The sequence below is a fragment of the Silurus meridionalis genome, chromosome 4, assembly GCF_014805685.1.
Source record: "Silurus meridionalis isolate SWU-2019-XX chromosome 4, ASM1480568v1, whole genome shotgun sequence".
NCBI classification, from domain to species: Eukaryota; Metazoa; Chordata; class Actinopteri; order Siluriformes; family Siluridae; genus Silurus; species Silurus meridionalis.
The window spans coordinates 9113632-9127688 of record NC_060887.1 but is presented as its reverse complement, the minus strand read 5'-3'; the positions used below and the strand labels follow the sequence as shown (position 1 = coordinate 9127688).

Here is a 14057-nt window from a genome sequence, read left to right as displayed (position 1 = left end):
CATCGCATCCCACATTTACTCACAATTTGCTCTTATAAATATCCCTCAGCTCTTCAATTTCAAGTAAACACAAAATGCAAAATTGTATCATACCACATCCAAAGAACATCCTATACATGCTTTGTGGTAACAGTCTGGAAAAGATCTACATGCTCTATATATATATATATATATATATATATATATATATATATATATATATATATATATATATATATATATATATATATATATAGCAAAGTCTAAAAGTGTTTGGTTAACAGTGCTATGAAAGCATCTATGTGTTTATCCTGGCTGCCTACACGGGTTACCTAATAGGACTTTTATTGTGTACACGCCTCTTTCCTGTTTTCTGTCTCGGAACACCCAGTCCAGCTGGTCCCTCCATTGCTCTGCAGTCGGCGCATTGTACAGACAATGCATGGCAGTGGACTGAAACAGTCCATTGCGCGAATTTGATGACAATGGCCACAACGCTGTCCAGTCTGGAAGGATGATTTCTCATACCCGTGAGTAACATGCTGTTTTTTAAATGCACAGATACGTCAGTTCCTAGTTCTAGACGGACTGCCAGAAAACAGTTTCTGTTTCGGGCTTTGACTTCCAAGACGTCAAATGGTTCGTTGCTGGTCTTTATTAAAGACTCGATGTGTAATTGTAACTGATAGGTGGTGCATTAAGGGTTTTCAGGGCCAAGACGTGGCCAGTGCACGCGCTATCTGCACTGCAAGGCCCTATGCGCAGGCCTGCTATGAGCGCGCGCCAGATGATTTGCAATCATTTCTGAAACGGAAATCCCGCCTTGTGCATAATGATGATATTAATGCACGGGAGAGATGTTTGCGTTGTATAGGACGAAATGCGGAAACGAATCCGGAAACGGATCGCCGTGCCTTTTAACATGCATCTACCCACCTAATGGAGCGATTCGCGCCATGTCGAAGAATCCTTTATGCAGGGACTGATCTCTGATTTATTTATTTTTCCCATCAAAAAGCAGGGGCCATATTTAATCTTAATAGGGATCAATATAAAGATTATGCACAGTACTTAAATGAATGGGTTGCACATATATTTGATGTCCATCCTCTGCAGCCGGCTTGAGCTCCGACACAGTGGTACATCCTGAACTGCTCAGTCCTGCCCTTGAAGGACTCGAACATCTGGATTTGCAGTTTTACAGTTATTGTTGTTTTATTATGTTGCAATATTGCATTGTTCAGACAACTAAAAAAAAAAATGTATACAATTTGTGAAGAACATGATTACTGGACCAGTAGGACGTCTTTGTTGGTTCTGAAGTTATTGGATTATGATTTTTGACCCTAACAATCTGGATGTCTTTATATAAACCTATATGAGCTAAAACACTGATGCATGTTACGAGAACTTTGCACAAGGGCTTTGACAGCGATTGATGTTGCATTGTTTTTTTTTAGATGTATAGAAAAATACATGGGGAGAGAGAGAGAGAGACCTAATTAGTCCCAAAGGGAAATTGTAATGTTACAGCAGCCAGACAAACAACAAAGTGCATGCAACAAGGTGTAGAAGAGGCTAGGTTAAATGAAAAGATCAGGATTTATGTGTGTGTGCACCTCGCTCTTTTTCTCTATTCTTCACATAGACCTTCAGGTGTCTGGGCTTTTTTTTTCTGAACAGAAACCACATACATTGCTCCCATTTTCCATCAGATTTGTTGTGTGTTTAAACATTATAATTAACACAACAAATGTTAACTATCTACTTTACTGGATGTTGGTGCTGGCTGCGTTTTATTCCAGGAAGATTTCGATATCAAAGATTCCATGTGCTTCCTAGTTGTAACTTATACTGGACTGATATAAAATTCTTCAGTTCTATCAATATGTTTAGCCCCTGCTGATGGGAAGCTTCCACACAGCATGATGCTGCCACCACCAAACCTCACTGTAAGTATGGTGTGTTTTGTGGCATGGGTAATTTTTGCCACACATTTGCAGTCACATATTAAAAACTCCATCTACTCCCAAATCGCAGCTGAGCTCACATACTTCCTATCAAACTTGGACAGGCGTGCTTTAAGATGGACATTTTTAAGCACTGGCTTCTTTCTTGGCACCCTCCCACACTAGTCAGGCTTGTGCAGCCTTATGCAGTGATATAGTTGACTGCAGCACTACGTCACTCCCAGACACTGATCTCTGTGGCTTCTTCAGAGTGATAGTTGGTTTCTCTGTGGCTTCTCTCACAAGTCTCCTTCTTGATAGAGTTCTGACATTCGAAGGAGACCTTTTTGTGGTGTTGCCTGGGTGGTGTGTTTCAGCTTCCATTTCTTGACTAAATAAAAACAACATATTACAATAATTGATTTTGAGTTCCAGTGTTTTTAAAAATAAATTATTGGACACTGAAATTTCATTGCACCATTTGTAATTCAGTAATGTGATAATTGGTCAGGGGTCCAGTAATCTGATTAGTTGAGCACCATCCTAAAAAATGTTTTTTTTTTCCTATCCTAAAAAATGATGACTGCATTTGGACATCACACTGCTTTACGATAACCGCACACTTGCTCATGCAGTATTGCTTAATTGATCCCCACAACCCCAGTTTTCTATGTTTAGATGTTTGTACTTGTGCACATTATGGGTAGCTTTGGTGTTTTTTAAAAAAAAAAAAAAAAGGCTGTCCCATTCAGAGACTAGAAAACACAGCTGATTGTTTTACCAATACTATGCATAGTTTGTTTTTAGTTGGGTTCAGAATGGACAAAAGACTCCTGTGAAGACAAAATTTATGGCTGACTGAACTGTTGATCTAAGTTTGCAATTTATTTTAACCGTGTAGTTCCTTTTTGGCATTTTTTTTTCTTCTTTTCTGCGTAATAATGAAGGTGTATTCAATTGTTATTCTATTAAACTCACCAGTCTGACAGGGTAGTCAGGGTAATAAAAATACCGTAATTTCCGGACTATTAAGCGCACCGAAATATAAGCCGCACCCACTGAATTTTACAAAGATTTTTATTTCGAACATAAATACGCCGCACCTGTCTATAAGCTGCAGGTGTCTACATTGAAACTAATGAACTTTACACAAGGTTTAACGAAAGACAGTGTCCTTTACACGGCTTGTATCTAAACAGTAGCCTACCAAGAAAGTCATTGTTCACTGTCTTCCTCCTTCCTTTCACAACAATTTTTCTCAGGAGTTTTTCTTTTGGCATCGTTGTGTGTTTAAAAAACACCATCGGTGAATCTTTTCTCCCGATGCCGTGCAGCTCAGAACACAGGTGAAGTGCGTTTTTTCATGCCCGGTTGTTTTCAGCGTGACGAATGATTCGCTTTTCCTGTTGACAGTCCGAGTGAGCGGCAGGTCAAACGTCGGAGGAACCTCATTTATATTTATGATGTGGTACGGCCCGATTCAGTGGGAGCGCATCTGATTTAATATAAAGAGTTTCATTGGCTCGCCTGAACCCGTTTGGCAATTTCATTGGTGTAATGTTATGGGGCTCAGTTTTTTGGTGGCATGAAGCTTGGGAAAAACCCAGGAAAAATCTATAATTTAGCCGCTTTATTGTTTAAGCCGGTTGGTTCAAAGCGTGGGAAAAAAGTAGCGGCTTATAGTCCGGAAAATACGGTAGGTGCTTTTGCCTCTGACCTGTTAAACCCCTTGCTATCAATCATTTACAACAAGTTAATATACACGGACACCAAGGGCAGAAGGAGCAAATTACAATTTACAGTATAACCTACTGATTTAAAACTGAGAGGTTGCAGTAAAATGCGACATGAACCCAGCGTCAGAGCATTATTTACATCATATACAGTGAGGAAAATAAGTATTTGATCACCCTGCTATTTTGCAAGTTCTCCCACTTAGAAATCATGGAGGGGTCTGAAATTGTCATCGTAGGTGCATGTCCACTGTGAGAGACATAATCTAAAAAAATTAATCCAGAAATCACAATATATGATTTTTAAACTATTTATTTGTATGATACAGCTGCAAATAAGTATTTGAACACCTGTCTATCAGCTAGAATTCTGACCCTCAAAGACCTGTTAGTCTGCCTTTAAAATGTCCACCTCCACTACATTTATTATCCTAAATTAGATGCACCTGTTTGAGGTCGTTAGCTGCATAAAGACACCTGTCCACCCCATACAATCAGTAAGAATCCAACTACTAACATGGCCAAGACTAAAGAGCTGTCCAAAGACACTAGAGACAAAATTGTACACCTCCACAAGGCTGGAAAGGGCTACGGGGAAATTGCCAAGCAGCTTGGTGAAAAAAGGTCCACTGTTGGAGCAATCATTAGAAAATGGAAGAAGCTAAACATGACTGTCAATCTCCCTCAGACTGGGGCTCCATGCAAGATCTCACCTCGTGGGGTCTCAATTATCCTAAGGAAGGTGAGAAATCAGCCCAGAACTACATGGGAGGAGCTGGTCAATGACCTGAAAAGAGCTGAGACCACCATTTCCAAGGTTACTGTTGGTAATACACTAAGACGTCATGGTTTGAACTCATGCATGGCACGGAAGGTTCCCCTGCTTAAACCAGCACATGTCCAGGCACGTCTTAAGTTTGCCAATGACCATTTGGATGATCCACCATTTGGATGTTGTAGTCAATTGTAAGAAGTGTAGTTTTATATTTGCTTTTACATTTGTCAAATCATTTTACAATGCAGTCCAGATTGCCTCTAGCTGTGTTGCAGTGCTTGTGTGCACTTCCATTACTGTATGTCTTATGAGGAATTGACAACCAGACATTACGATTAAGGAACGATTCATTGATTTATTAGAAATTAATGCAATGATTAATTAGTAGTTTTTGATCAGTTATTTCACTTCTGCAATAGCTTAAATAGTTGTTTTAAGCTTCTAATATATTAAATAACAAGCAGAAACAGTAGATTATGTATAAATGAAGTAACATGACACGATCACAGAAGTGAAAAACTTTTGAAAAAATTTTGTATCCAGTAGAGGTCAACCGATGGAGTGGATTGGATTTGACAGATTCCCGAAAACAGATAACCGATTAATCACCAATCTGTTTATAAGACGGGCAAAAAAAAAAAACACGTCGCAATAAAATAAATGAAATAAACATAAAATTTAATTTTCTTTTATTACTCTGGCCTTTGTAAAGACATTTAAAGATTGCCATTTTAAGCATGACTGGATTTATATGAAACGGTAACGCTTCGAAGTAGGATTGCTTGTAGAATTAACTGAAATGAATGCTTTAGAAGTATTATTTATTGTTTGTTAATTTCAACATTTGATCTCGTTGGACTGTAGGTTGTACGATACACAATTTAATCTTGAAACAAGTTTACAAGGGATCTTTTATAATTTATCACCTGAATGTGTTTTAAGTTATTTGTCTCATGTAAAGCTGAAATCTTATATAGTAATTTAAATATAATGGATTTAATGACTGTGTCTGCCATGTGTATAGCCCTGATGCTAACATGGCGTTAACACTCAATAAAGAAACAATTGATTTCAACATTTACTAATACATTTTTTAAATTGCTAATTTTCATTTTATCTGATTGCTTTAGTTAATAAACTATGAACCAACATGAATTAGCTGCAGCACCCAGTCTCACGTGTCAAAACATATAGCAACAACATACAGTGTCAGTGATCCACCTCTAGAGACCTCTCTCGTATTGTATATTGACAGTGGACCTTCTCAGCTGCTCCAGTGCAGATGCAACCCGGAAAAACTAGCAGTATTGACTTTTGCTGATTAGTTCCAGCAAATATCGGTGCTGATTATTCGACAAAACCGATATATTGGTCAATATTTATTGAGCTTAAGAAATCATGCACATAACACAGGGAAACTACTATTTTAAAATAGTTGTGTCTTGGCTTACTGGTTGGAAGATACTGTGGCAAATATACAAAATAAATAGTTTTATTGAGCTTACCTTCTTTTTCATGTTCTTTAAAATGCTATTAATTAAATAAATATTTCTCATTGATTGAGGATGTATTAGAATTTTATTAAAAAAATTAATCGAGGATAATGGGGCTTTTGTTTTACAACAGTCTGTTCTCTCTATTTTTGGTAACCTGTGAAAATTATTAACCAAAGAAAAATAGACCAGCATACTCTATATGGATAAAAGTATGTTTATCAGACTTTGCTAGCCATATATTGGTCTTCGCTAAAATGTTACAACAAAGTTAGAGGCACAAAATTGTACAGAATGTCTTTGGATGTAGTAGAAGTACATTTTTCCTTAACTTTAACTAGGAGACCCAAACCTGTTCCAACATGGCAATTGCCTGGTACACAAAGCCAGCTTCATGGAAATATGGTTTACATGGGTTGGAGTTAGGGCTGGGCGATAAATCGATTTGATCGATTAACTCGAATGTGTAGTTTACATCGATATGTACGGGTTTCTCGTTAATGTCCGCCGACGCGCCCCTCTGGGCTTCCATAGTTTCGAACGAACTCAGCCCTCCCCCCCGTGCATTTGCCATAGAGATACACAAACAACATGGCAGCGAGCAAGCAAAGGTAGCAGTACCACCAATTTACTGCAGCACCTGAAACAGAGGCATGCTGTCGAGTGGAGAGATGTAGGGCACTACGAAATGAACAAGACAGCGGCAGCACAAGACTGCGGTTAAGCAGCCACATCTTGAAAATACACGGTTAAGCAGCCGCACTTTGTTTAGTGTTGCGCGTCTAATCGTACACTTACGGTATGGGTGGTGGGAGCGGTCAAAATACTTGTAAAGACGCTTCAGTACTGCGTTTCCGTTAAAAAAAAAACTGAAAAATAGAGCATTTGAATAACCATATTCAAACACTCATAAAACATTTTTTTGAGGTTTACACAATCTTTCAAATAATTCTTATTTCGAATCTCCCTGTCTATTATATACTTATTTCAAGAGTTACTGTGGAGTTTTTCAGAAAAGTAAAGGCACAATCACTCCAAGCATCACTGCATTTTTAACCATGTCCCACATTCAAACACTCATAAAAAAATGTCTTTATAGGTTTGCTCAATCTTTCAAATACTTCTATTTACAGTGCCCTGTATATTACTCTGTTAAATTTTATCTCAATTTACTGTGGAGTTTTGGAGAAAAATAAAGGCAAATCCACTCCAAACCTCAGGTGCATTTTCAATGATGTTCCACATTAAAACACTCATAAAACATTTTTCTTTGTAGGTTTGCTCATTTTATGTTATGTTACATTCTATTTTTACAATTTACAATGGTATCTTGTATTTTTGGCTTGTTGTTTCTGATTGCACTTTAACCCAAAGTGGGTTATAATCCCAGAAGGGTAAATAAACTTTATTAAATAAAGTTAAAACTTTTTTTGAACATTTTCTTTGTCATATGCAGATTGATTTTAAGCAGGGGGGAAAAAAATCGATTTAAATCGCAAATCGGATTTTTTGTGAAAAAGTCGGGAATTTTTTTTTTTTTTTTGTAGGCCATATCACCCAGCCCTAGTTGGAGTGGAAGATCTTGGGTAGCCTGCTGTGGACCTCTGGCTTTAATGCATTTGAACATCTTTGGGATGAATTGGAATGCTGACTGCAACCCAGGCCTCCTCACCCTACATCAGTACCTGATTTTATTAATGCCCTTGTGGCTAAATGAGCACAAATCTCTAAAAGCACTCGAGTATATATTGGAACAATTTCCCTGAAGAGTGAAGGTTATTATAACAGCAAATGTGGATTAAATGTAGAATGGAATTTTAAGAAAGCATATATCAATCTTAAGGTCAGGTGCCCACAGACTTTTGTCCTTATCGACAAGAACAATCCAAAGATCTCCTTATACAATGAATTTATAATGATGATCTAATCCTTTTTTGCTCATTTTAAATAATAGCTAATGAAAAGAAGTCAGCAAGTATTTTTTTCCAGTAAAACTTTAAAACAGTTCACCATTCTTTCTTTATTGATGATATTTTGATTTTGATTTTGCTTTTCTTTTTTAGGAAATCTACAAGAATTGGCATAATTGAGTATACAAGGCTCATTACTGCCTCCCTCTGGCATCCCACAATGCTTGGGCTACAGGAGACAAGACTGGCTGGGACTTCCTCCACAAAATCCTACAGCTGTGTGGCATGCTCAGCCACATTTCATGGTTTAGCATCTCTCTTGGTACATCAAGCCTCTCACGCCAATGAAGTTTCTAGTCCACTAGGGGCTACATCACCTGTTTGCAGTCAATGTGGTGGATTATTTGCAAGCGAAGAACTTCTTGAAAAGCACCAGTGCATGCTATTACCCGCTCCTGTAACTCAAGATTCACACACACATCAAAGTGAGAAAGGGTTTCAGGAAATAGGTGCTGTTTGTGAGCATAGTAAGGCAGATGAACAAAAACCTTCATCAGAGTTGGACCATAATGCTACTGTAAAAATCGAAGTCATGACAGACGGTAGTCACTCGGATCCTTTTTTTCCTTCTGAGAGCTGTTCCCATGATATTAAAGAGGCACTTGAACAGAACACACGGACACTTTCCAAAGCTGAGGAAATCGATTGTATATCTACGTGTAATGTGGATACTATGCAGCATCCCATCTCACAAGACTATAACGATGGGTCACTACCAACACACCCGTCCAGTCCCATGAGTTCCACAGAAGCACAAAGTGGATCCTTTAAAAATGAATCTATACTTGTAGAAAATGATAATGTGAACAATTCTGACAGTGGGGAGTCTCCAGACCAATCAACAGTAAAAGATAAGAACGTTTCACTTCTTAAAATGATTGCCAAGACCTATATGGGCTGTAGACCTCCAGCACAAAGCAAGAGGGCTCTGCCACCCCGAAAAGTGTCACCTAGGGCACCTATACAAGTTCCAGCATCAAACACTGAGTGTGCTGGTAATCAGTTAAGACAAAAGGATGAAAAATGCACCCCCAATCAAGAAGACAAGACCTTTTCACAAAAAAACTGTGTTGTAACTATGACCAAGCCTTTATGTCCTGTGGTGGCACTTGAGACTCGTCAAAAGCTTTGTGGGGACAATGTTGACGGTAGATTTCAGTGCGGGGTCTGTCGCCGGGTTTTTCAAAATAAGGACAGCTTAATAATGCATCATGTCTTGCATAAGAAGGAAAGAGTCAAATTTTGTCGTCGTTGTCAACAATTTATCATCAGTGTAATTCCTGTCCCGGATAACCATATCTGTTCTGGTAATGCTGGGACCGCCAACTCTTTCCTCACATTAATGTATCCGCAAAAACTGTTTCGTTGTCATCTGTGTAATCGGAGCTATACAAGGCGCCATAGGTTAAAAACGCATAAATGTATGTGGAAAGCTGCTTTAGCCAAAAAAGATGGCGTAAGCTGCAATACTGGAGAGAGGTCTAATGCAAGAGAACAACTTTTGTCAGTGAAGAAGCCATCAAACTTTGCAAATGTTGCTGTAAACACTATAGCCAGTACCCCTTTAAAGATTGAAGAGAGCGACGAATCATCAAATTCTCTTAAGTCTAAATTTGTTTTGGTGCAGTCAAAAGAGAATGTTAATGAAATGTTGAAAACCGACAATTCCAGTAACTCTTCAACCTCTGAAGCTGCTGGTAGGGCAGGGAGCAACACAAAAGAAAATGAATCATTAGAAGGAGGCCAATGGACTGTACCACTGGATGATGCTGAGATTGACATATTGACTGATGAAGAAAGTTGCAGTAATTTGGACTTGTCCCCCAAGGAAAACACTGATGATGAGGTTATCATTTTAGAGCCGTCTGCTAATTGTGGAACAACAAATTCAACACATTTAATCAGTAAAGACTTTCAGGTGCATGTTTCTGATGGTGGAATAAGGCGCTTTTCCTGTAACAGATGTCAGAAAAGCTATTCTAGGCGTTTTACACTAAATCAGCACCTCGCGATTTGTAGATCAAGAAAAGTAACCGAGCCGAATTCCTTTGGAAAGGTGTCAACTAATATCCATGGGGTGAAGAAAAAGTTTCCATGTCCCCATTGTGGCTCCTCATTTACTCGCAAAGATAATATGAATATGCACAGGAAGAGGTGCCAATCCACAAGGCATCCAAACACTTTGCAGGGAAATAGAATGTTGGACAAGCGAAATCAAGCGGCACAGGAAAACATATTTGTGTTGCCCCCAGTTTCAAAGAGTCAAGTAAGACAGGAGGGAAGTAGTAGTGCTGGAGGTGGAAACTGGGGCATTATGTCATTACCATCCGTGCTTCCCAGAAAAGTGACTTGCGAGTGCAGTGCTAGTTTTACTTGCCCTCGTCTTTTGTTTGAACATCTACAAATACATGCGATGGAATCTTACATTTGTTCCCAATGTGGTGAGAATTTGCAGTCTTGGGCTGAATTTGAAGCACATCAGCAATTACATCAGCCTTGCTCACAACCGAAAGTTGAGGACAAAGGGTCACAGCAGCAATCACTTGTGCAGCTACAACAAGAGCCAAATATTCAGACATCTGTGCAAAATCCAAAAAAGGAGCCTCAAAATCTGTTTAAAACCCGATTCAATCACAGACCCTTCACAGGGCCATATGTTTGCCACAGATGTAGGAAGATCTTTAGATTACGCAAGTCTTTGCTAAGGCACCTCTCACGGAGTTGCAAGGGGGATTCCACAGCTGAAAACAAACACTCTTGTTCCCGCTGTGGCATGACTTTCCAAAACTCTTTAGCTCTTGATCTCCACATGCGTGGTAACACTTGTACCCCTGCTTTCAAACCTCTTTGTTGCCCAGTCTGTAAGCGCTGGTTCAGCAGCCTTGAAGGACTTAAGAGACACTTGTTGTCACACAGCCAAGGAGAAAGTTTGACATGTCAGATTTGTGGTTGCAAATTTTCAAGCCATGCCGCACTCGAGGAGCATAAGCGGAACGTTCATAACACAAGCAAGGATTCTGAGTCACCTACTGTTCAGTCAGCACACATTTCACAAAGCAGCTCGTCCGATGCCTTTCGCTGCCAGATATGTCAACGCAGTTACCCAAAACTCCAATCCCTGAAAGACCATCTAAGGAAGGTTCATAGACCAAAACCTGGCACTTTTGCACCCATGGAATTGTCAAAAGAAATTGTACAACCAAGCCAGATCAAGCAGTTCCAGTGTCAATTTTGTGCTCGCATCTTCCCAGATATTCAGACCCTGAGAAATCACAGGAGGAGGGTCCATCGTCCTGTAGGAGCTGGACTACCGCCTTCAAGAGGAAACCTACAGCAAAGTCATTCCAATCCATTTCAGTGTCAAATCTGTTCACGCACCTATCCTGACATAAGGTCATTGAGAAACCACAGGAGGCGGGTTCATCGCATCCTGGGCGGTCTTGGTCTTGGTCTTGAAATACACAAAGGTTTTACGCATCAACATCAGAGAAGTCTTTTTAAATGCCAGATTTGCAATCTCGGTTATCCAGACCTGGGTGCGTTAAATAATCACAAAAGGAGGGAACACTTTATTTTAAAGGATGTACCTGAGTCATTAAAAATGGATGCCACAAACAGGGAACAATCACAGTCACAGTTAGTTTTTCATGTCACAGATCCAAGTGAAGATTTTCAGCCTATTGCATAACTGTGTTTTATGATTTAATGATATGTAGAATGTTAGAAATAACATACTTTGGGACATTTTTGTGCATTCAACTTTGTACAATTTTATTAGAATTTAGAAATGGTGACTGCAATAGATTCCAAAATAATGAATTTGTAAATATGTTGGATACTCATTCTGTTGTTCTCATTTCATCTGTCTGTGGTGTGTGGTATGATCAGTAGAAATGAGACACTAGTAGACTTTTTTTCAATTCCGTCTCTATTCGTTACTGATGGAGACACTTATGTTGGCTATTCATATTTGTTCAATTGGCAGCAGTCAGTTATTTTGTTGAATAAGATTTTGTCATTGCCAGTTGTTAGCTTGCATTTTAGGTTGTTAAAGGTTTTACTGTAATACTGAGGAGTAAAAGCTGCAAGTGTTTAAATCTGGTAATGTGGAAGCATGGCTTCAATGGTTGGTACTGACTTGATAAAATTTTTCATTTTATCTTTACACTTAAGTATACCAACAATGGGCCTCATTTATTAAGTTTATTTTCTACACCAAAAGAGAAATTTTTAGCTTTCGCCGTATTCTTTTTTGCACGTTTCATTGTTAGGCGATGAAACAATTAGCTTGTGCTAAAGATGCTAGCGAGTACATTGTCACAATACAGATGTCGCACCTCTTAATAAAAAGTTCCTCCTGCTCAGGATTTATTTCTGGGTCCTCATCAGGTTTGTTTTTTATTTACTTATTTACATATGCGATAAACCAAAAATTGTCACGGTTGACAATTCACTCGATGGTACTGATGTATACCGTCATACCGCCCAGCCCTAATAAGAAGTAATCTAAACTTTGCATTTGACAGACTTGATGATGGCATAGATTATTGCATTTTATATCTATGGCATCTGTCAGGAAATAGCATATGGTGGCCATCATGTGAACAGTCTCGGATCTGAGCAAATGTGAAAAGGGACGAATTGTGATTGCTAGACAACTGGTGTCAGAGCACCTCCAGAATAGGTCTTCTAGGGTGTTGTTGGTATGCAGTTATTACCTACCAAAAGCTGTCCAAAGAAGAACAACTAGTGAACTAGAAATAGGGTCATGGGTCTTCCAATTTTACAGAGGGCTGTTGTTGCAGAAATTGTTAAAAAGGTAATTGCTGGTGTCAGAAAACAGTACATCACTGCTGGGTTGTGTAGCCACAGCCCGGTACGTGTGCCACTGCTGACCACAACTGACACAAGCATTTTACAGTGGGCATGTGAGCATCAGAACTAGACAATGGAGCAATTGAAGAAGGTCTGATTTATCATGCTTTTTTCACGTCATGTGTACACCATCTAATTAAGTAGAGGGATTTTACACCTCTTCATGGCACCAGTATGCTTTAATGTCAGTAGCCCTTTCCAGTAGAATTTTGAGCCCTGCCACATCTTATACTTTTTTTTTCTGTCAAAAAAAAAAAGTGCTGTTACCTAGGTCATGAATTAAAAAACTTTTATTATTAATATTACTATTTAAAAATCTTTTAGTTGATCTAGAGGTGAGTCACAAAACCTAATATTCTCCCTCTATGCTTTCATCCATACAATTTATTTTATGTTCACAGCTCTCTGTGAGAAATTGTGGTCATCATTAAGTGGTGGTTTGCATGTGCGAGTATAAAATAAACCAACCTTTCCAAAACATGTAAATCCAGTGTAAACATTTAGTCTGGTTCTGTTTTTGCAAACTTGGACTTTTTAATGAGGCCCATTGAGCTTTTGAAGCAAGGTGGTATATTCCATATAAGAAAAGTCGTGTGTGTGTGTGTGTGTGTGTGTGTGTGGGTAGTGAGAGATACCGGTCACCTTCCACAACAGTCCTTTTATTATATTTTGTAAATAATTATGCCTTTTTTAATCTTCCTCACACTCTGACACAGCATTTAAAAATATTCGGTAAGTGCATGCACAACAGAAGAAAAAATGTAAATTAGGGTGTAATTTATAATCTGTGTGTTGTGAATGTAGTAAAGTTTGTTTAATGGAAGTGTTTTGGAAATTGTGATCCCATACTGTACAAATAAATACTGTGCCATTGAATGTTTTTAGGTTAACTAAATATTTAAATGTTCAGTTATTCATTTGCTTATTAAACCTTATTAAAAACTTCTGGGAAAAGGCTTTCCACTAGATTTTGGAATGTGACTCTTGGTATTTGTCCATTCTGCCACAAGAGAATTAGTATGGTAAGGAGAACTGGCATGCAGTTGGTGTTTTTTGGCATCCAACACAAAGGTGTTTAGTGTAGTTAATGTCATGACTATGTGCAGGAGTCTCAAGTTTTTCTACATCGGTCTTTCAGGACTTCCAGTGAAGAGAACAGCATTCAAAGACATGCTAGACAACCGTTTGTAGCAACAATTTATTGACTGCTTAGATTTGGGTATGATGTTCAGGGCTCCACATATATTTGACCATGCCGTGCATGTTGTACATCAGACTTAACT

General features: G+C 38.7%; 1 protein-coding gene across 2 annotated transcripts; it reads left to right on the top strand.

The window, feature by feature from the left end:
• Nucleotides 1–362: 362 nt before the first annotated feature.
• Nucleotides 363–13742, top strand: im:7147486 (zinc finger protein 62). 2 transcript variants are annotated; one of them, XM_046847135.1, is made up of 3 exons: nt 363–509; nt 7477–7610; nt 7993–13742. In XM_046847135.1, exons 2-3 carry the CDS (start codon nt 7543–7545, stop codon nt 11585–11587), a joined length of 3663 nt encoding a protein of 1220 aa, XP_046703091.1. In that variant the 5' UTR covers nt 363–509; nt 7477–7542; the 3' UTR covers nt 11588–13742. The 2 variants fall into 2 exon arrangements, with proteins under 2 accessions (XP_046703091.1, XP_046703093.1); XM_046847137.1 differs by lacking the exon at nt 7477–7610.
• The last annotated feature ends 315 nt before the right edge of the window (nt 13743–14057 follow it).

Excerpts from the sequence above, each read along its gene's own strand:
- im:7147486 (XM_046847135.1), top strand. The coding sequence starts at position 7,543 with ATGCATTTGAACATCTTTGGGATGAATTGGAATGCTGACTGCAACCCA. Across the intron at positions 7,611-7,992 it reads GGCCTCCTCACCCTACATCA|GAAATCTACAAGAATTGGCA; the intron begins GTACCTGATTTT and ends TTTCTTTTTTAG.